At 46.9% G+C, this 20,835-nt stretch overlaps 1 protein-coding gene across 2 annotated transcripts; it reads left to right on the top strand.

The window, feature by feature from the left end:
* The first annotated feature begins 593 nt into the window (after positions 1–593).
* On the top strand, positions 594–14,115 carry Mul1 (mitochondrial E3 ubiquitin protein ligase 1). 2 transcript variants are annotated; one of them, XM_003471356.5, is made up of 4 exons: positions 594–832; positions 7,775–7,862; positions 8,459–8,579; positions 12,267–14,115. In XM_003471356.5, the coding sequence occupies exons 1-4, from the start codon at positions 713–715 to the stop codon at positions 12,994–12,996; spliced, it is 1,059 nt and encodes a 352-aa protein (XP_003471404.1). In that variant the 5' UTR covers positions 594–712; the 3' UTR covers positions 12,997–14,115. The 2 variants fall into 2 exon arrangements, with proteins under 2 accessions (XP_003471404.1, XP_063091733.1); XM_063235663.1 differs by lacking the exon at positions 594–832 and adding an exon at positions 862–1,208.
* Positions 14,116–20,835: the final 6,720 nt, after the last annotated feature.

Genomic DNA, 20,835 nt, shown 5'->3' with positions numbered 1-20,835 from the left:
AATTTTATAAATTCAGACTTTGCCATACATTTATATTCAAAAGGTACAAAAATGCCTCTCTTGTTCTGTGGAAAGAGCTAATTATGATTAACTTTTGTGAATCCTTCCAGAAACATGCAAACATTTTCTTCTCCCTTCTTTTAAAAATAAGTGGGGGTCATAAAGTTGCTCAGCAGTAGGGTTTTCAGTACATTCCCTAACCTCTCTAGCCTGCTTTGTCATCTATCAAGAGAGCAGAATAAAGCGCAAGGCTTGCCCTAAATCTTAACTGTCTAACATGCAAGTGCTTAACACACGATTCTTCCCCTCCAATCTAATGGCAGAGAACTCATAAACCCACAAAAACCTGAGGGACCAGACGAGGGCGACCTAGACGAGTAACAGCCAATAAGCCCCGTGTTGAAGACAAACAGTCACGGAGCTAAAGAAGGTCACGGAGTTCCGCAAAAGCACCCCAAACAGCAGCCGGCGGATACCCATTTTCCGGTAAACCAGAGCAGCCTGGCTGTCACCCTGGCAACCCCGTTTTCCGGTCCCCTCTGCCTCTCTCGTCACCACTTCCTGTTTCTGCGTGACGTCATTTCTGGGCGACTGCCTGGTGGTTTCCGGGAAGGGCCTTGGGAGGGGTTCAGAAGAGGGTGGAGGGTGGCGAAGCAGGGGACCTTAGGTCCTGTCTTCCCCGTGCCGTCTGCACCCCGGGCTCGGCGCCGCTATGGAGGGCGGAGGGCGGCCCTCAGTGGGCCAGTTTATTCTCTTGGGCACCAGCTCTGTCGTCACCGCCATCCTGTACTCTGTGTACCGGCAGAAGGCCCGGGTCGCCCAAGAGCTCAAGGTCAGTGCTGGCGCCGGCTTGCACTCAGACAGGTCATCTCTACAGCGGTCATGGTGAGCCCACGATTCGCCTGGGCGGCTGCATAGTCGGAAACTCCCCAGAAGAATAACCCAGCTCTGAGACTGCCTGTCCCTCAGGCAGTCAGTGGAGGAATGAGGATCAGAATTGGGGTCTGTGATAACAGCCACTCTGGCCCTTTTCAACAGGGGACCTTCTCGTTACTCTGACCCTGGAGTTTATTAATTTACTCGAAAACTTCTCAGACACCTGCTATGCACCAGGCAGTGAGTAGAACAGACGGAAGTTTCTGCCTTCACAGAGAATCCATTCGAGTACATATACAAATAATGAACACGTTATCAGGTGCCGTGCCATGGTGAGATGCACTTTAGGAAGAGGGGAAGTGGAAATGCAAGGGCGGGGGGAGATGTTATTTTAAAACATTATATTTTTTATAGAGCCAGGAGGACTCGAGAGAGACGTCCAGGTATCTAGTATATGTACTGCCAAAATGCGCGTGACATCCAGGTATCTAAAATACAGTTCAGACCAAAGCAGGAGCAAATATAAATACTCACCAACCACTCAGCTTGTTGCTTCTACAAACGCTTCCGGGGGTTGTACTCAGGGTCTTTACACTGAGCTACCTGCCAGCTACACCTTTTAAAAAAGTTTTTGAGAGTCCCAAGTTGCCCAGGGTGCGCTTGAACTTGCAGACTTTCTGCCTCAGCTTCCTAGAGTGGCTGTATTAGTCAGTGGCACCACACCCAAGTATGTTTGGTTACTTTTTAAAACAACACTGTTTTGAACTACACTTTACAATTTTCACAGCACATTTCCCTCTGTATTTCTGTACAGTACTTTTCTGAGTCTGATAAAATGACAGTTACCCCTCAGTTGCAAAGCAGAAAATTGAGATTCAGAAGGAAGGCCATATACCTAATCAGCATGGAACTTAAACTTAGGTCCTTTGACCTAAGGTAACTCTTCTGATTGATCACATTGCTTTGTTGTGATTGTGGGGCTGGTGTACAGAGATTGGCTTCTTTACTATATGTGCTGCCAAAGTGAGCACCAGGAATTGACCTCTTTAGGCTAAAGACAGAATCTTTTTCTCTTTTTTGAGTTCTAACTCAGTGCTTGACAAGTCGTAGATGCTCAATAAACATTGGTGGGTTTGTTTTGTTTGGAATTTCACAATTCAATGATCAAAAGCCTAAATTGATATTTATATCCAGTTTCTGTATCAGATTGATTTCGTAAGGGTCTGGAAACAAGTACATGGAACCCCTGTAGGAAAGAAAGAAGTCTTGGAATCTGGAATGAACCACTTACGAGGCTATTGGATTTGTTGGGCAAATGGCATTCTAGTAAGATTCCATCTGCCCTGTTTTTCACCTACTCAATCAAGTTACATCTGATCAGTGCTGAGTGTAACTGATACTTCACTTTCTGACTCCAGAATCAATTCAGCTTCAAGCGGGTTGGATGTGAGATTCTTTGAAGCAGGAAACTCTCCAGGCCCTACTTTTAGGTGATTTTAACAGCTTTGCCAATTACTTTTTTTTTTAAAATTTTTAAATTTTTAAAAAATTTTATTTAAGGAGAAAAAAAAAGCAAAGAAAGGGTACACGTTTTACAGATTTACAGAAAAAAATAAACAGTAGGAAATCACTAGTTAATGGATTATATATTGTCATCTTAGAAATAATTGTTCAAGTTACAAAATTAAAGCTTGTAAAGTGGACATTCCAACAGTGAGACTGCAAACAGTTCTGTTCAATGATCCAACGAAACTCAGTGATACCATTATCTATCTTGTACACTTAAATATACATGCAGTTATATTGTTGAGAGCACTTTCTTTTCCTCTCTTTTGTACAATGACAATTACACATTTTGGGTTTTGTTGCTCCCACAGTTCTTACTACTTTTTTGGAAGGGAGTAGAACCAAATGTGACATAACAGAACAGAGTCAATCAAATCAAAAGGGTGGACATAATAGATAATGTAAAAGCATAATACAAGGTGATCAACAATGGTTACCATAATGCCTCCCGCTATCTCTAATAGCATTGCATATATCATCAGTTATAATAAAATTGAACAAAACAGTAAAGAACAAAACCGACAAAACCAAAACATTGGAGACATTATAGGTCTTCAAAAGTAGATAATAGTCAACCAGAATGGGCATCATAATGAATCTCACTATCTTCACAGCTGTTGCCTAAACTTTCGAACCTGGTACTGTCAAGCAAACAACAGAATAGGGGGACATCAGTCAAAAACAAGATGGTGAGAGTAATACAGGGCTTTAAATCAAGATAATGGAAAATCAAAGTGGATTACTATAATATATCCTGCTATTTTTTATTTATTTTTCCCTTAATTAAAAGGATAAAAATAAAAAAGTAAATAATGGGGGCTGAGGGTTTAGCTCAGCGGCATAAGCGCCTGCCTTGTAAGCAGGCAGTCGTGAGTTTGATCCCCGGTACCGATAAAAAGGAAAAAGACAAAAAAAAAAAAAAAAGTAAATAATGAAGTGGAGATTGAGATAAAAGAGGGCATAACAGCAAAACAGCGCAGATCAAAACATAACCATTTAAGCAGAATAGTGTTTCACCACAAGATAATCCTGACATAAAAGTAGTTACCATATTGTCTCTTTCCTTGAAATCTTTGAGTATAACTTCGTATACTGTAGCATCAAATATATCAAAACAATGTAAAACCATTTAAGAGAATGACAGCATTACAGGGTATTTAGAATCAACTAACAGAAAATGAACAATGGTTTCTGTATAATCTCCTTGTCTTTAAAAGTTTTTGCTTATACTATCATACATAATAAAATCCAATAAGATACAACCTGTTTAGACCAATGGAGACAGAAGAACAAAAGCTTAATGAGACTTCAAAACAAGATAATACTAAATCAGTATTACCTATTAAGACGTCATTTTCTCCAAAATAGCTGTTCCTATCATCCAGTCTTCTCTGCCTCATTTCTGTTGAGCTCTTTTTCTGTCATTAGTTGTCAGTTTGTCTTCTTCATTTTGTTTTCTGCTCCATTCATTGTGGCCTCTCTGTCACTATTTCTGGATTCTTCGTATTTTACTTTTTTAGAATATCCTGCAGTATTCTCTGTAGAGTTGAATTGGTGGTTGCATATTCCCCTAGTTCCTCTTTATCGTGGAAGCACCTTGTTTTTCCATCAATTTCCAGGGATAGTTGTGCAGGATATATCAATCTTGGCTGGAGATTATTATCTTTCAAAGCTTGAATTATTTCCCCCCACGCTCTTCGTGATTTGATGGTTTGTGCAAAGAAATCTGCTGTAATTCTGATGGGTGTTCCCTTGTAAGTGATCTGTTTCTTGTCTCTGATGGCTTTTAATATTCTGTTCTTGTATTGAATTTCTGGAATTTTAATTATTATATGCCTCGGTGTTGCTCTGTTTGGGTTGTAGGTGGCTGGGGTCCTGTATGCTTCATACAACTGAGTATCTTTACCTTTTGCTAAATTAGGAAAATTCTCCTGGATTATTTCTGTGAGTAGCTTTTGTAGTTCATTTGTTTGTGTCCGTACTTCTTCTTTTATGTTCTTAATTCTTAAGTTATGGATCCTCTTATCATCTTCTAGTCTTTGTATTATTGCTGTTTGTTTCTTTGTTACTTTTAAGAAGTTTTTCATTTCATTCTCCCATATTACAAATCTGCCCTCCAGTTCAGATAGTCTGTCCTTAGTTTCTTTCAAGCTGTTATGCCAGTTTTCGATAGTTTTTAGTTTCCTGGTAGTCTCTTTGAACCTGCTTCACATATTCTATGCTTTCTCTATTTTCTCCATCAAACAATTCTCCCCTCTTTTTCTGTTCTTCCATTCCACCATCTGTTTTTTCTTGGGTGGTGCTTAGCATTTCTCTAACGATTCTGCTTATTTCTAGCTTCAGGTCATTAATAACTTCATTCCTGAACTCATCTATGAGGCTCTCAAGATGGCGCTTTATGTCTGTTGGTGCGGTGTCCCCTATTGCCTGTTTCTCAGGATTGGGGGCCGAAGGGCCTTTCTTGTTGCTCCCTCTTCTCATATTCTTTGTTCCTTATATATGCAAGCGTATATAGGAGGCCCAGCTTCCTTCCCTGTCAGCCACAGTCTGATTGAATTGCACAGACTAGGTGTTCCCGCCCACCGCAGTACACCAGGAAATTGCAGACCAGGCAGCCTACGCGGGGCCCACCCCTCCAGGCCACCCTCAGGCTCTGGGATCTGGGTTGTGCCAGCCTACTGGGTCTCCGCCAGCAGCGTCACGTAGGCTAGGCACTTGTCACCAATCTGGCTTGAGATGGGGATGCATGGCTGAAGTCGCTACAGCCGCTGCAGCGCCCGCTCCCGCAAGTCTGCCCAGTCCCAGAATGTCCTCTGTTGGAGTCTCCTGGACCGTGGGAGAGTCCCAGTTTTCCCTCACTCACTGGAGGTGGATGCACGGCTCCCCCCCCATCCTGTTTTCAACTCCATTCACCGATTCCCGTTCTCAGAGCTTCCGCGCATCTCTCTCCCTGCCGAGCCGATGTAGATGCAGCCACCGAGCGGCGGGAAACCCAAATCGCGGCTTCCAATGCTGTGGGCTCCAGCTTCCATACTGAGGCTTTTCTGTTCCTGTTATAGCACCAGGATTGCATTCCAAGTTGGTTTCTCTCAGCCCAGTTCGTTCTTGGGTCAGCAGGGCATATCTCCACTTGCTTATGATTCCTTACTCCACACCATTCCTGAATTCTAAGCTGGGTCTTTCAGAGAGCCTCCGTAGCTGCTGCTATCTGTCTGCCATGTTCTCCCAGAAGTTGCCAATTACTTTCTAAAAGAAGATGAAGCAGCCCCTTCCTGGAAAAAGATTTGGGGACCCCTAATATTTTAGATTCTTGTAGAGATCCTTTCTGGTCTTCATCACAATCCAGGAAATTTATATTTGTAATCCCATGGAAAAGTTATTGGAATTGTAGCCAGTAATTCCAATCTGCCACTTCCAGTGCAACCCATGGTGAAAATAAAGACTAACACATAATTAAATTATAGGGAGCTAAGTGGTCCTGCGTTCAGCCCAGGCAAAGGTTCACAGCAACAAAGGCCTTGATCCAAGGCCTAACCCGGATTTTATTAAAATAGATAAAGGGAGTGGCTTGAGGATGAGTGGGAGACTGAGTACTGGGAGCTGGGCTAGGTAGGAGCCTATCCTAGTAGACAGAGGGAAGGATATGCAGAAAGACCAATTTACATAACACAATTGAAGTAGCTTTTAATGTTCAGGGGGCGCTGCTTCAGCTCCACTGTGCAAACTTTTGTGCCCTGGGAAGTCAGCCTTTTATCTCCAGGCGGAGCCCAGTTACTGGAGCTGTGGCTCTTTTCCCGCCCACCTCAATTGTGTTTTGTTGGTTGGAAGCCATTGGTTGAGGGCAGATTAAGCCTCAGCACCTCAGCTAACTCTATTTACATTACTTAGAGCCAATAAAGGGAACAGGAAATGACCTAGCTGGCTTTGTACATATCACTGTATGGAGATAGGGCCAGGTTTAGCCACAATGGAGATAATTACTTTATGTTCTAGAAGAAATTACCCAGGTGGCCCTCCACACATTCTCTTTTCTTGGTTCAATTACAAAACTTTAAGTGTGGGGTTCCTGTCTTATCTTGGGTGTTTCTCACGGTGATGAAAATGCATAATTAATTGTATGTCTCAAGTTTATTTAATCTACAATAAAAAGCCTATCTTTTCTCCAACCTTGACTGTTTTGGGAAGTGAGGTAAACTAACTTGCCCAAAGCCACAGTAAAAACACTGAAGCTTGACCAGATCTCTCTAGTCATATTCTCCATCCCTTGACTTAAAATTCTCTGCCATACTGTGTTGGATTCTTTACTAGATATGTAACTTTGGGCAAATAACTTTACTTCTCTGAGCATGAGCTCCATTTTTTGTAATTGAAGATAGAAATGCCTACTATGTAGAGATGGAATCAGTACTAACGAGATTTAGGCATTTAACATGCTTAGTACCTGGTACACAGTATATTAAGTACTTAATAAATCACTACTTTCTCTATCAAAAATATATTGAGTGCTTGCTGTGTGTCGGGCACTGTTCTTGGCACTAGGAGACAGTCAGCTAGACAGACAGTAGATACTTGATCACGTAAGAAAAGTTTTAGTGTAACTCAGGGAGGCATCACAGAGAGGTAGGAAATAGTGAAGAGCACAGCAGTGGATGTAATTGTAAGAAAGAAAGAAATTTATAAGTAGAATAGCATTGGGCTCCAGTTAACAGAGATTTACCCTGATAAAGCAAGGGCACCCTTTAATGATAATGTACCATGCAGAGCTTCACTTTATAAGGTACAGTAGTAAACTGCACCTGCCATTTCTTGAGCCCCTATCATGTGCTAGAGAAGAGGTTATGTGCCTTATACCTGAACTCTTTGGACTATAGCTCTGAATTGTCAGGAAGAAATTAAGTGATGTTCATTCAGCAGTATGCAAATTGACTTTTATAGTTTCAGCTAAAAATGTTCAAATTAAAAGGAGTGTTATTGGGCTGGGGATACAGCTCGGTGTGCAAGTACCTACCTGGCAAGCACAAGGTCATGAGTTCGATTTTGGGTTCGATTTTGGGTACCAAAAAAAAAGTGTTGTTTTGTTTAACTGGATAAAAAAGTGTATTGGCAACCCCACTGTGCTCTAAGGCAGGAGTGCAGAAGCAACTCCTTGACCTGCTGCTAAAAGTTGTGGGACAGACTTTGAAATCAGATTATCTGTGGTTTCCTTCCTGCCCAGTTTCCTCATTAAACAAGCAATCGTTTTTTACCCTTCAGTTTGATTGAGCATGCATGTCAGTATTCAGGGACAATTTCATATACATATATATATATGTATGTATTTTTTTGCATTTAGGGAGCTAAGAAGATGCACTTGGGTGAAGATTTAAAGAGTATTCTTTCAGAAGCACCTGGAAAATGTGTGCCTTATGCTGTTATTGAAGGTATGTTTGGTGATAAATGGAAAATAACTTCCTTCTTCCAAAAGTTTGATAAAGTTTGTCTTGGGTAATGTTAAGTGCCTTTTATTTTTGGGGAACCATAGTTCAGAACGTACTTTGGAGTACAAAACAAAACAGGATATTGCCTTCTAATGTTGGGCAAGTTGTTTGTTTGTTTGTTTGTTTGTTTGTTTTTTGGTGGTCTTTTTGAAACCGGGTCTCACTGTGCAGTTCAGGCTGGCCTTGAGCTATTTGTAGACAAGGTTGGTTTTGAATTTACAACTATCCTTCTGCCTCAGCCTCCTAGTGTTGAGATTATAGGCGTGCCCCACCACACCCAGCTTTGGGCAAGATTATTGAACCTTTCATATGCTGATTATTGTAGGGATTATAGGGATATAAGATTTAAATGATGTTATTTATGTTAAATACTTAGCAGGGGTCCCCCTTAAGGTAATGTGTGTGCATATATATATATATATATATGTAATGTATGTGTTATCATTTTGATTAATGTAACTAAAGCTGAAAACACATTCTGAATTACCTTGAGATGACAGAACCATGCTTCAGAAATCAAGTGATTTATTCCTCCTTAGGAGCTGTGCGGTCTGTTAAAGAAACACTGAACAGCCAGTTTGTGGAAAATTGCAAGGGGGTGATTCAGCGACTGACACTTCAAGAGCACAAGATGGTGTGGAATCGAACAACCCACCTTTGGTAGGTGTCCTTTGTCCTGTAAAACCCTGCTTGGGTCTGTTCAGGCACTGGGTCCTGGCTGCCAGGCCATGTCCTCTGCTCTCCTGAGACTGGTTGAACACCAGCGTCCTGATTACTGGGTGTGCTCTGTGGCCTCCATCAGCTTGCTACCATGAGTATTCTTAGGCCTACCTCCACATCCTCCAAATCAGGATTTACAGGTGGGGGGACCTGGAATCTGTTGATTCTTAGGCACATGAAAGTTTGAGAACCACTGTTACAAATTAATGATTGCAGTGTTTAAAATAATTTTGTTCCACTACATGGAGTACCATTTTTCCATCTGAGCCTAGCAGGTTTTTTTTCTTTTAAATCAGTACCAGAGATCGAACTCCCTGAGCTTGCAAGGCAGGCGCTTATGCCACTGAGCTAAATCCCCAGCCCTCTAGCAGGTTTTTGTCTCACATATTTGTTTGACAGTGGCAAAGAGGAGTAAATGATAAAGGTGGTTATTTCGATTTCTATTTAAATGTCACCCCAAAGCCCCATGCTGTTGTGGAGGCTGCTGAATCTAGCATTTGTGATTGGTTGATTGTCTCGCGCTGGGATTGGCAGTGTGAGTGCTGAACCCGCCCAGGGGCGGGAAGCCAGCATACAATAGAAGGAAAGCAGGAATACCATTTTCTTTTTGCCCTTTGTGTTCTTGTCACTCGCTGCTGTTGTGAATGGTTAAATCTCAGCCACTCCACCCTGCCTGGGAGCCAATTGAGTATGAACTGAAACCTCCAAAAAACTGTAAGCTGGATAAGCCTTTCCTTCCTTCTTATGGATGTTAGGTATTTTGCCTCAGCAATGAGAAAAAAAGTAACCAAGACAGGATTTGGTACCAGTAGAGTAAATGCTGTGACCGTATCTGATTATGTGGTTCAAGACCCTTTGTGAATGGCTTGTGGGAAGAGTTTGCAAAGGTCTGCAGATGTGGTCTGAAAGAATAGAGCTGGTTCTTAAGGATTGTTAAGCCTGTATTACAGTGTTCAAGTTGTGAAATGGGTTTTGTTTTGTTTTGGTGCTGGGGATTGGACTCATGACCTCCGGCTTGCTAGGCAGGTACTTATGTCTCTGAGTTGTGAAATGTTAAGAATAAACATGTCTAGTATCTGGAAGGTGATTTAAAGAAATGTGTCTGGTTGGCAAGTTGACAAGGGGTGATTTGTTATGGTTGGTACATTGTGTCAACTTGAGAAGTTTAGAAATTTAATCAAACAGTTCAGCAGGGGGCCAAGGTTCTTACTTTGTAACATCCTCAGCCCCTGTAAGAGGAAGCCCTGCAGATGATGTGAATGCTACACCTGTCCAAGGCAGAGTGGTAGGGAGGGAAGCCTGCTTACAATATAAGAGAGAAGAGGCTTGTTTTCCCCCTATTTTGTTCTAGTTGCTTTTGCTGGCTGCTGCCTTTGAAGTGTTGCCCCAGTGCCCCTCCACGCCTTGGAAGCCCACTGTCCCTAGACTGTAACCAAGACAGAAGTTGATACCAGTGGAGTAGAGTCATTGCTGTGACTATACCTGACCATGTGGTTCAAGAGCCTTTGGGAATGGCCTGTGGGAAGAGTATGGGAAGGTTTGGAGATGTCACATCTTATTCTGTTCTGTTTGGGAGATGCTGGTCAGAGCTTAGGAGACCAGATGATGTGGAACGCTGATAGAAAGTCTGCTGGTAAAGACCAGGCACAGGAGGTTTCTGCTAGGAAGAAGGATTACACTGGTTGTTGGACTCCAGTTGAGTACGTTATGGCTTGATAGAAAGTTTGTTGGTGTTTTACTCCTGTCCAGAGACTTTGCCTGAGGCTGAGGTTAAGGCCAGTGGATTAATTAATCTGATAGAAGAAATTTCTAGGCAGTCACATGTTGAGGCAGTGGCATGGCTACTGTTGGGGGCTTTTAGCCATATTTGTGTTGCAAATCAAGAGCAGAGAGCCCAGCAGAATGATTGAAAATGTGAGTTTGGCCAGAAAGAAGCTCCAGTAAAGCTGTGGACTACAAAGTTAGAGCTGTGACCTCGACTGCTGAAAAGGAACAGAGAAATAAAAAAGATGGCCTGCTGGCATCATGGGAAGCAGTGCGTCCCCATGCTTTGCATGCCTAAAACTGCAAAAATGAAAGATTTTGCTTGGAGGAGAAAGCTGCCATAATGCCATGTTCCAGAATGGCTATGGTGGCCACATGAGGTTTCAAATGGTGGCAGTCGGGGCTGGGGATTTAGCTCAGCGGCATAAGCGCCTGCCTTGCAAGCAGGCAGTCGTGAGTTCGATCCCCGGTACCGATTAAAAGGAAAAAGACAAAAAAAAAAAAAAAAAAAAAACCCCAAAACAAATGGTGGCAGTGGCCACACAAGGTTCCAAAATGGCGACAGCCGCACCAGGTTCCAGAATGACAGCAACATAGAGAAGCTGTTCCTCACAAGTTCAGAGTGTTCAGCCATCCAGTCACTCTAATCTAGTTGCCAAGAGAGGAAAGCATGGCTACTCTTCCAACTGGCAGCAGACCTTGGCATCCACATGGTCCTGGTTTTAGGTGCATGGAGAATGCATAAGTTCTGAGGTTAAGGCAGCTTCCACCCTGATTTCAGAGGCCTGGAAGGCTAGGCAGTGTGCTCCTGAGAGAGCAGTGTGTGAAGCTGTCATTGTGAAGCCAAAGGTGTAGTGGAGAATCCAGAAGTTTGGAAAAGCCAGGAGTGTAGGTCATCTAAGGAGAGCTGCAAAGACTGAGCAGAACAGGCTCAGAGAGAAGCCATGGGAGGTAAAACCGTCAGAGGTGGAGTCACTCATGCCCTTTGGAGCTCACAGCCAGATAGCTTCAATTGCTGAGCCTGGGACTCCAGGACTTAGTGTTTGTCCTGCTGGATTTGGACTTGTTTTGGTTCCCATCTTTTGTATTCCTGTTTGCCCTTGGGAGTGGGAATGTTTATCTTGTGCCATTGTGTGTTAGAAGTGTTTAATTTTGTACAGGGGGTTACAGCCTCGGATTTTGCCTCGGATCTCTGAGGAGATTTGGGACTTGGACTTTTCAGTAAAGCCAAAACTGTTAGGACATTTTGGGCAACCCTTGGAGATGAGTCTTTGGGAGGCCAGGGGTGGAATGTTTTGGTTTGTATTCAGATGTCCCCCCCAAAGCCTCATGCAAGTATGGAAGCTGCTGAATCTAGTGTTAGTGGTTGGTTCATTGTCTAGTGCTGGGATTAGTGGTGTTTGTGCTGTATCCACCCACCCGGGGTGGATAACCGACATACAATATAAGGGAGGAAAGGAGGTATACTTTTCCTTTTTTGTCCTTTTCACTCTTGTTGCTTGTGGCTGGCAAGTAGGGTTAAACCTCAGCTGTGCCACCCTGCCTTGGAGCCAACTGAGTATGGACTGAAACCTCCAAAAAACTGTACGCTAAATAAGCTTTTCTTATGGGTGTCAGGATTTTTGTCTCAGCAACAAGGAAAAAAAGTAACTAAGACAGTGATCTCTGACAGAAGTTGTTGCCTACTGACATACTACCTGAGGAGCTAAGAAATTGAGCCTGTCTGAGCTGAGGTTTTGAGTAGTGATTTCACTTGTATCCTCCAGTTACTTCAGCCTTGAGCCTGTGCTGGTGTGTAGGTGATCTTGACCTTCCCTGGGTGCTTGATACTTTGTTTCACCTTCAGTTCTGTTATTTCTTTAGGAATGACTACTCCAAGATCATTCACCAGAGGACCAACACAGTGCCCTTTGATCTGGTGCCCCATGAGGATGGCGTGGATGTGGTAGTCCGGGTGCTGAAGCCCCTGGACTCAGTGGATTTGGGCCTAGAGACTGTGTATGAGAAGTTCCACCCCTCGGTCCAGTCCTTCACCGATGTCATTGGCCACTATATCAGTGGCGAGCGGCCCAAAGGTATCCAGGAGACTGAGGAGATGCTGAAGGTCGGAGCCACCCTCACTGGGGTTGGAGAACTGGTCCTGGACAACAACTCCGTCCGCTTGCAGCCCCCAAAACAAGGCATGCAGTACTATCTGAGCAGCCAGGACTTTGACAGCCTGCTGCAGAAGCAGGAGTCGAGTGTCAGGCTCTGGAAGATCCTGGCCCTGGTGTTTGGCTTTGCCACATGTGCCAGCCTCTTCTTTATCCTCCGGAAGCAGTACCTGCAGCGGCAGGAGCGCCTGCGCTTGGAGCAGTTGCAGGAGGAGTTCCGGGAGCACGAGGCCCAGCTGCTGAGCCAAGCCTCGCCGGAGGACCGGGAGAGTCTCAAGAGTGCTTGTGTTGTGTGTCTGAACAGCTTCAAGTCCTGTGTCTTTCTGGAGTGTGGCCACATATGTTCCTGCCATGAGTGCTACCGTGCCCTGCCAGAGCCCAAGAGGTGCCCCATTTGCCGGCGGGAGATCACCCGGGTGATTCCCCTGTACAACAGCTAACAACCTTGCGGCCACACAGCTGGGCCGGGAAGCAGCTTCCTGCTCCTCAGGAGTTCGTCCTGAGGCCTCTGGAGAGCTGCAGTGGGGACTGCTGTACCTCCAGCTGTGACTGAGCAGGAACTGTCACACCTACACCTCCACCAGCAGGGCCTTGCCTTTATAACCTGAGCCTTGCCAGCCCAGAACCTGTCGGGGAGCTCTGCTCCGCATGGAAGCCATGGCCCGACGCTGCTTCTGAGAAGCAGATCCATGTAGGGAGATGAAGGACCCCATGGCCTGAGCACCAAGGCTCTTCTGGACCTTGCTGGGGATTTTGATTGCTGCATCTGTGGGGAGGAAAGGCGGGCTCTTCAAGGCCACACAGAGCTGCCTGTGGGGACACTCATCTGTAGCTTTCCTTCTTTTGCTTCTAACAGGGGAAAGGGCTTACTAATTGTCAGGCTAGGCAAGTCACTTGTGTCCCTTTCTCCTCAGCTGCTTGCCTCCTAAACGTGTGCACATGTGTAAGGAGTGAGCTCAGCCCCTTGCCCAAACATGTGGGCTGCAGATCAGCAGGAGGACAAGAGCAATCTGGGGTGATTGTCAGGTAGCCATGCCAGTGTCCCTCCGACCCAGGTCCTCCAGCGAGCACACCTCAGTCCTGTCGTGCAGCGTACAGGCCCCTGGGTGGCTCAAGTTTCCCTGCTGGAAGATGAGCTAGGAAGCTGAGCTAAAGGAAGCAGCAAGGACATTGCTGAGCTGGACTCCTGACGTCCTAGCTTACTCGCTTGCTTTCACCAAGGAAAAGTAGCCAGCTGGCAGCCAGCACGCTCAGCTGATCAGGGCTGCTCCCTGTCCCTGGCCTGTGGCAGAGGTAACATGGGGGGGGGGGTATCACATTTCTGTCACCCTTCACCCCTCACTGTCCCTGTGGAGCCTGTGAGTGCAAGAGAAGTTGGGGAGTGTCCTTCCCCACCTCTGAGTGGCCAAAAACACTCACAGCTCTTTTATTGTCCCTCCCTGTCCTTGACCCTTATCCCCCATCCTCCTCTGTGTGGGGGATGGTGTGCTCTCAGGGGGCTGACACTAGTGTCATGCAGTGTCCAGTGCGCACAGCACAGATTAAACATTTTGCAACCATGTGCTCTCACCTGTCGCTTTGTTCATGAGGTTAGAATCGTAAAGTGAGGCTTTCCTAGCTGGACCTGGATCCCCACCATGAGGGAGTGAAGACCAGGGGCTCAGAGGCCTTTGTCTTTATTGGCTGTGAGGTGTTTTGGTCTCCCGGAGTTGGGGTGCAGCTGGATAATGGGGAGGCCCCAGTGCTTGCTACCATGGGAGGGGTCTGCTGAGCTGTAGAGGACTATTGTAGACAGCCAGCCCATGGCTTCTCCTGGCCTTGCTGACACAGATGAAGACATCTGTCTTGATTCCTGGCCACCAGAGCAGCAAGGGTCTGCCTGCTGGGAGTCTTAGCCAGGGAGGCTGGTTGGGCACGGTGAGGGGGAAACTGGCATTGAGTGAGCACTATCGTGTACCTGGTATTGTACCAAAGGCTGCTTCAGACTACACTTGTAACAAGTGTTTACCCCACAGGCCAGGCCTGCCCGCCAAGCCCTGGTGTCTCTACTCTGCCTCTGCAATGAACCCCAAGAAGGAAGTTCCGTGGCCTGAGGGCACAGAGCTGACACGTGACACTCCCAGCCTAAACCCCAAGCTGCTTCCTGTTAGTCCAGCAGGGCCTGCTGATCCCCTGTGTCAGCAGGAAAGCCCATACCATCCTGATTCCCTGGCTGGTGGCCACACGGGAGAATGGGCACAAATTGTGACTCCATTTGCCAGTGCTGTGTGCTGCCCAGTGAGGTGTGAGGCCCTGAGGGAAGTGACCGTTCCGAACACCTTGAGAACATCTGCCCTCTTCCCTGTCCTTCCGGCACTCACTCTGCGAGGGTCCAGCTTCCAGTGGGGCTCCCAGCAGGGATTTCTGGGGGAATCTAAGAGTTGAGCCCTCAGTGTGAATTTGGATTGATCAAGGAGATGAGGAAGAGGAGAAGGCTGCCCACTACCCAACCCGGGGCAGGCTTCACTTCATCTCAGGCTGCCTGCAAATGGCTCAGTCCCTGATGTGGGACATCTGGTCACGTAGTCACCCCAGACACAGGTGTTCCTAGATTGGGGATCTGGAGTCCTGGAGTGGTCCTGGCCTTCTGGGACAGATTGCCTTATGCTCTGCTATAGCTGTTGCCTGTGGCAGTCCTCACCTATGTTTTAGGAGCCTCATTCCATGAGGAGGCAAATGTATGGAACTGAGGTTGAGGGGTGGGGTGGGGTAATGGAGAAGTGGAGGTACAAAGTTGGTATGGAACCAACTGGGGTTGTTGTGAACTGTGGGTCTTTCTAACTGTGGGCCCCAGTGGTCGGTCATGACTCCTGGCAGGCACAAACAGGAATGATAACATTCTTTGTATTTATTCACCTTCCTGAATACTTACAGCAAACCAGCAAGAAAGGTTAAGCCTGCCAAGGTCCCCAGCTGCAGCCTTGACTTTGACTACCTTAGGCCTGGGACCCTAAAGGAAAGATTCGAGTCCAGGCAGGCATCCCTCAGTATCATGGGGAATCAGATGAGTGGCCTCAAATGAAATATCCCAGTATGTATTTATAATCTATGTGCATCCTCCTATATGCTAAATCATCTCTAGGTTACTTAAAATACCTCCCATAAGGTAAATACTGTATAAGTAGTCCTTATGCTGTGTTGTTCACGGAATAATGACGAGAAAAATGTACATGTTCCAATTTTTTTTTCCCTGAATACTTTTGATTGCAGTTGGTTAGATGCACAGGTGCAGAACCCACGGATTTAGAGGACCGACTATATTACCATAAACAGCGGTTTACAAGCCAATCAGCACCTCAAGAACCACCAATCACTCCCCCAGCAGATCCTGCAGGGCGGCGGTTGGAAGGCTGTCCTCGGAATCCTAATTTATTTAGATTTCTACTGGAAAATTTAGAGAGCAGGTGATATGAGGACCAAGCTCAGATTCCTTTCACAAGCCTGCTCCTAGGTCCAGCTGAGGGATGGACCTGATGCCACAGCCTCACAAGACCTCTCAAGTGCTTGAGGCCAGGGCCTGCTGGGTCTGGTTCTGTGGCGTCTGGGGGCGTTGATTCATCCCATGCACATCTGGAGGTATGAAGTGGACACAGCACAGTCCCTGCCCTCAAAGGGCTCAGCGTTGTGTTTCAGGGCATTCTAATTGCTGGACAAGGGGTAAACCCCATTTGGTAAGGCAGGGACTTAGTTGTTTGGATATTACATTCTGTGGTTTATGGAATATTACATCTTTTTTCTTCTAGAGACAAGGTTTCACTATGCAGTTCAGGCTGACCTTGAGCTCACTTTGTAGCACAGGCTGGTCTTGGAACTTAGTCCGCCTAACTCAGCCTCCTGAGTGCTGGGATTGCAGGTGTGTACCATCATGCCTGGCTCTTATGGAATATTATATAGCTGGATGCTTGCTTAGTCCGTTGTGCTGCTGTAACAGAAAACCTGAGGTTGGGTAATTTATAACAGATTGGCTGACTGGGAGGCCTGGGGAGGGGGAGCAAGGTTCCTGCATCTGTATGTGTGGGAGTTCTTGCTGCCTCACAACATAGTGCAGAACATTACATGATGAGGAAGCACTTGCGACACCCCCAAAGTACAGCTAGATCCTGTTAGGAGCCCACTCCCAGGATAGCTGTCCTCTCCATTGACCGATCGCCTCTACAGGCTTCTAACTTCTTAACCTTGTTACAGTGGCAATTAAACGTCAGCAGGGGTTTAGGAAGGGAGATTGGCCCATCTCTCTGCAACTATTAGAAATAAACCAACACAGGGCAGCGTGTCATTGTGGAGGAAAGGCCAAGCAGAGAAAACCTACCCTTCCGAGTCTAGAATGATCTACTTAAACCACCAACCTGACCATGCCCCTCCTCATAAAGCCCAGCCTGAGCTCCCTGCCACCTGCAGGACATGGCCTGGCTGTCCTGTGGCACGTGAAGCCCTGCATGGCCCTGCCGAGCCCAGCCGAGTCACCTCTCCCAGCTTACTGGCATCCCTGTCTCACTCCTGATTCCAGTGACACTAAACTGGTTTGGCTTTTTAGGGGACAGCGTCTCACTCTGTAGTTTAGGCTGGCCTTGAACTCGGTATATTGTCTAGGCTCATCTCAGGCCTGTGAGTGATCCTCCTGCCTCAGCCTCCCAAATACTAGGATCACAGGTATGCAACACCATTCCTGGCTGACACTGAATGGTTGAATTTCCTCAAACGTCACACCATCCTCTGCCTTGGCTCACGCTGGTCCTTCCTTTTTGTCCTTGTCCTTTCCCCACCTGACCAACATCCACTCCTCCTGTAAAATCTGCTGGAGGTGTCTCCTCAGGAAAGGCTTCCAGGACCCCCACTGGTGGGCATCCCTCCCTTGAGTTTCCCAAATACATCCTCTTCTATTTCTGCTCTAAGCTGTGTTGTGCAGGTCTCAGGCAGGGGCTGTTTCCAGGGGCCCTGATGAGAGCTGCATTCTGATCCCCTCTCACTTGTGAGTGTTTGTATTATTACTTTTAATAAAAGGAAACCAGAATCCAGAGAGATCAAATGTCTTGCTCAAACACACGAGAGGGAAAGGATTAAAACCCAGGCATCCCACTCTGGAGTCTGAGCTCTCACCTCCTAAATGTCTGTGGGATGAATGAGTAAATCGTGAATGAAACAGTGGATGTGGAGGAGACGATCCTGAAGGGCTGCCGGAGGAGTCAGGTTTTGGCCCACAGAGGAGAGGCCTGACCTAATTGCAAGGAGTGAGGAGAGGGCCTCTAGGGGTGGCTGCCAGGAGGGTGAATTGTGCAGGAGGGACATCATGACAAGCAACCTGTTCAAGCTTTGAGGACTCCACACAGGTAATTGGGGCAATGCTGTTGACAAATGGTCCAGGCTGGGGGCCCAAAGGCTGGCTTTCCCTCTGATCCTGGCTCCATGGTTATGAGATCTTAATCCAGAGATTTGACCTCTCGGCCTTCGCCTGCATATAGAAGCAGCAAGTTGGGCGAGAAGCTCTCCAGGGCTCATTTATATGGTCACGAGATGGAGAGTGGATGAGGGGACCAGAAAGCCCCTGCAGAGGGGCTGCAAGCCGGAGAGAGGCGTGTGCTCCTTCCTCAGGCGAGCTGTGCCCACAGCCTTCTGAGAAAGCCAGGGAACTCAGCACATTTCCTCTCTAATTAGATGGCGGTAACTTATCAATTTTGAATGAGATAAGTTTCCATGCATGATGTCCCGAATTGCTCCCCAAAGTGCTCATTAGTCACTTCCCTGCAGCTGTCTTATTGTTTTCCAGATGCCAGCCGTGGGACTTGGCATTTCCCTTTCCTGAGCCGGGGCAGGCAAGGCAGACGCAGTGACACAGGCAGGCGTGGCCCAGAGGGGCCGAGCAGGTGGGAGAGGCTCTGCGTCTTTTGCTCTTTGCCCTGCCAGAGCCATCGAGTCACTTTAAGGCCCTCAAAGCCAGATTGCTCAGCAGTTGGCCATGACTCTGGTGGCCCACAGTTGAATCAAACAAACATTTATTAGCATTTACCGCGCCAGGAACCTGGCATCTGTAACCTGGATGCTCCCTAGGCCTGAAGGCAAGTTTGAGATCCTCTTAATGCCCAAATCACCATAACCGTGGGCTGCGTTCCCTCGGTTTTCTCTCTTTAAGGTGCCCCTTAGGACGGTGCTACCCTTAGGCTTCCTGACCTCTTTTCTGTTTCACCCCAGGCCCAGGAGTTGAGCTCTCTTGATGCCGCAGTCTCCTCCATTCCCTCCTCCTCCATGACCCCAGATGGCGCTGTGCCCTCGTAGTTGAGGCCGTCAGACGCCTTGGAAGAGAAACAGTACACCTAGAGCTCCTGCGTGCAGACCAGGTTTCACAGGCCCAGGCAAAGCATCTGGGGAGGATGCCGGGCTGCTGATCCGGGCACCAGCTTGGTAGTGCCTGAAAGGACGAAGCAGAAATTCTCTCCACTTTCCTCCTACCTCTGCCCAACTCACCGGGGAGCTGTGGCTGGCTGCAGATGTGAAAGTTTTAAGAAACCCAGATAATGGGACGAGGGTAGGAAACAATCCCACATTTCTTCCTCTGTAATTTCCCAAGCATTCATGTCTTTAAATATACTAACCATGATTCCTTTCAACAAAAACGAGATATGCATAATGCATTGCACGTTCTTAAAATATGCAAATGACTTCACACTGGGGAAGGATGCTTGGGAAAAACTGTATGTCATAGATTTTAGGGGTGGATTTTTCTCTGGGAGAAAGATTTCCTTGCTGTCATCCTCTGAGCTGTCCCTGCCTTCTGCCCTTTCAGGCTTCCAGCTTTTCTCTCTGCCCTCTCACTCCGCCTTCTCTCCTTCCTCTTAGGTTCCTTCCATCCTGTCCCTTTTCTTTTCTTTCTTTTTTTTTGTTTTTATCGGTACCAGGGATCGAACTCATGACTGCCTGCTTGCAAGGCAGGTGCTTATGCCGCTGAGCTAAATCCCCAGCCCCTTCTTTTTTTTTTTTTTTTTTTTTGATCCTGCCCCTTTTCTGCTGTTTGTGTCTTGCTGCTGACCTCTCTGAGCCACTAGGCTTCCGTTTCCATATCTGTCAATCAGTCTCACACCTCCACCTCCCTGTGCCCCTGTGTCTAGACCCACCTCCCTACCAGGTGGCCCTCCATGACCACCAGGTAGCTGCTTCTCTACTTTCTGTTCTTTCTACATAAGAAATTCACCTCCTAGGAATAACGGGCCCTCTGCCCACACCCGTGGACCCCAGGGCCCTGAGGATGGGGAGCACTCACCGTGCAGAGTTGGCTCTGGGCCTTACCTTAAGGACTCAGTCTGACTTTGTCTGAACCTTTATCTCCCATTGAAGCTGATTCATCATTTTTATTGATTGATTGATTCATTCATCAATTTTACAGCAGAGAGGAATTCTGGCGCAGAGAGTGGTGACTGCCTCAAGGTGACCCAGGTGGGAGGACGGAGAGCTGGGACTGAACACAAGTCTCTGATTCACCCCCTCCACCCCCGGATTTGTGCTTCTTTGGATTCATGAGCAGAGTCTTGCACTGATTGCTGTTTCCTGGTCTTAATGCTGATGGCTCTCTATCTGCAGGTGGGCTGCCCTGGTCTGGGACTCCCCACACACTGGAAAGCACCCCTCCTGCCCTGCCATGTGGGGGGTCAGGACATCAACATCACATCCAAGGTGGGAAAGTGCTCCAGTGACGTGCTTGGGAACCACATGGTCCAGAGCGATGCACAGCCCGCCCTCTTGGTAGGGTCCTGGGCTCAGCCCCCCCTAGGGCCACATCTTGGGGGCCTTTTCAGTTTGTTCTGCAGTCTCTGGGCTTAAGGTGTGAAAAGTTGATCTGTTGTCATACAATACATTGGTTGAAGAGTCCATAATGCCATTTGCGGAGTCCAGCCTGGAAATTATAGCCACAACAATGTTCTGGCTTGGGAAGGAGAACTGTCACTTTCACGAGATTCCCAAAGTGACCCTCAGCCTGTGACAGGTTTGGGCTGTCTAATCCACACCCCTTGCTCTGTGTGGCTGGAATGCAGAAAGTGGAGGCTTGTCTCTGCTTTCCTAAACTGCCAGTCTCCTCAGGGTGGCAGTGTCACCCAACAGAGGAGAGTTTGGCTTCAGGCTAGGACTTGCTGATTTTCACTGGCTGGGTGGCATTCGGCTGTCACTCAACTTTCGTGGCCAGGAAGTCACTGTCTGTAAAATAGAGGTGATAATCACAGCCACCTTCTAAATTACTAGGCCTACAGATATGT

This window comes from Cavia porcellus, unplaced genomic scaffold (assembly GCF_034190915.1).
Source record: "Cavia porcellus strain 051 isolate PalLab524CR breed Dunkin Hartley unplaced genomic scaffold, mCavPor4.1 scaffold_25, whole genome shotgun sequence".
Taxonomy (NCBI): domain Eukaryota; kingdom Metazoa; phylum Chordata; class Mammalia; order Rodentia; family Caviidae; genus Cavia; species Cavia porcellus.
This window is presented reverse-complemented; position numbering and strand designations above follow the sequence as displayed.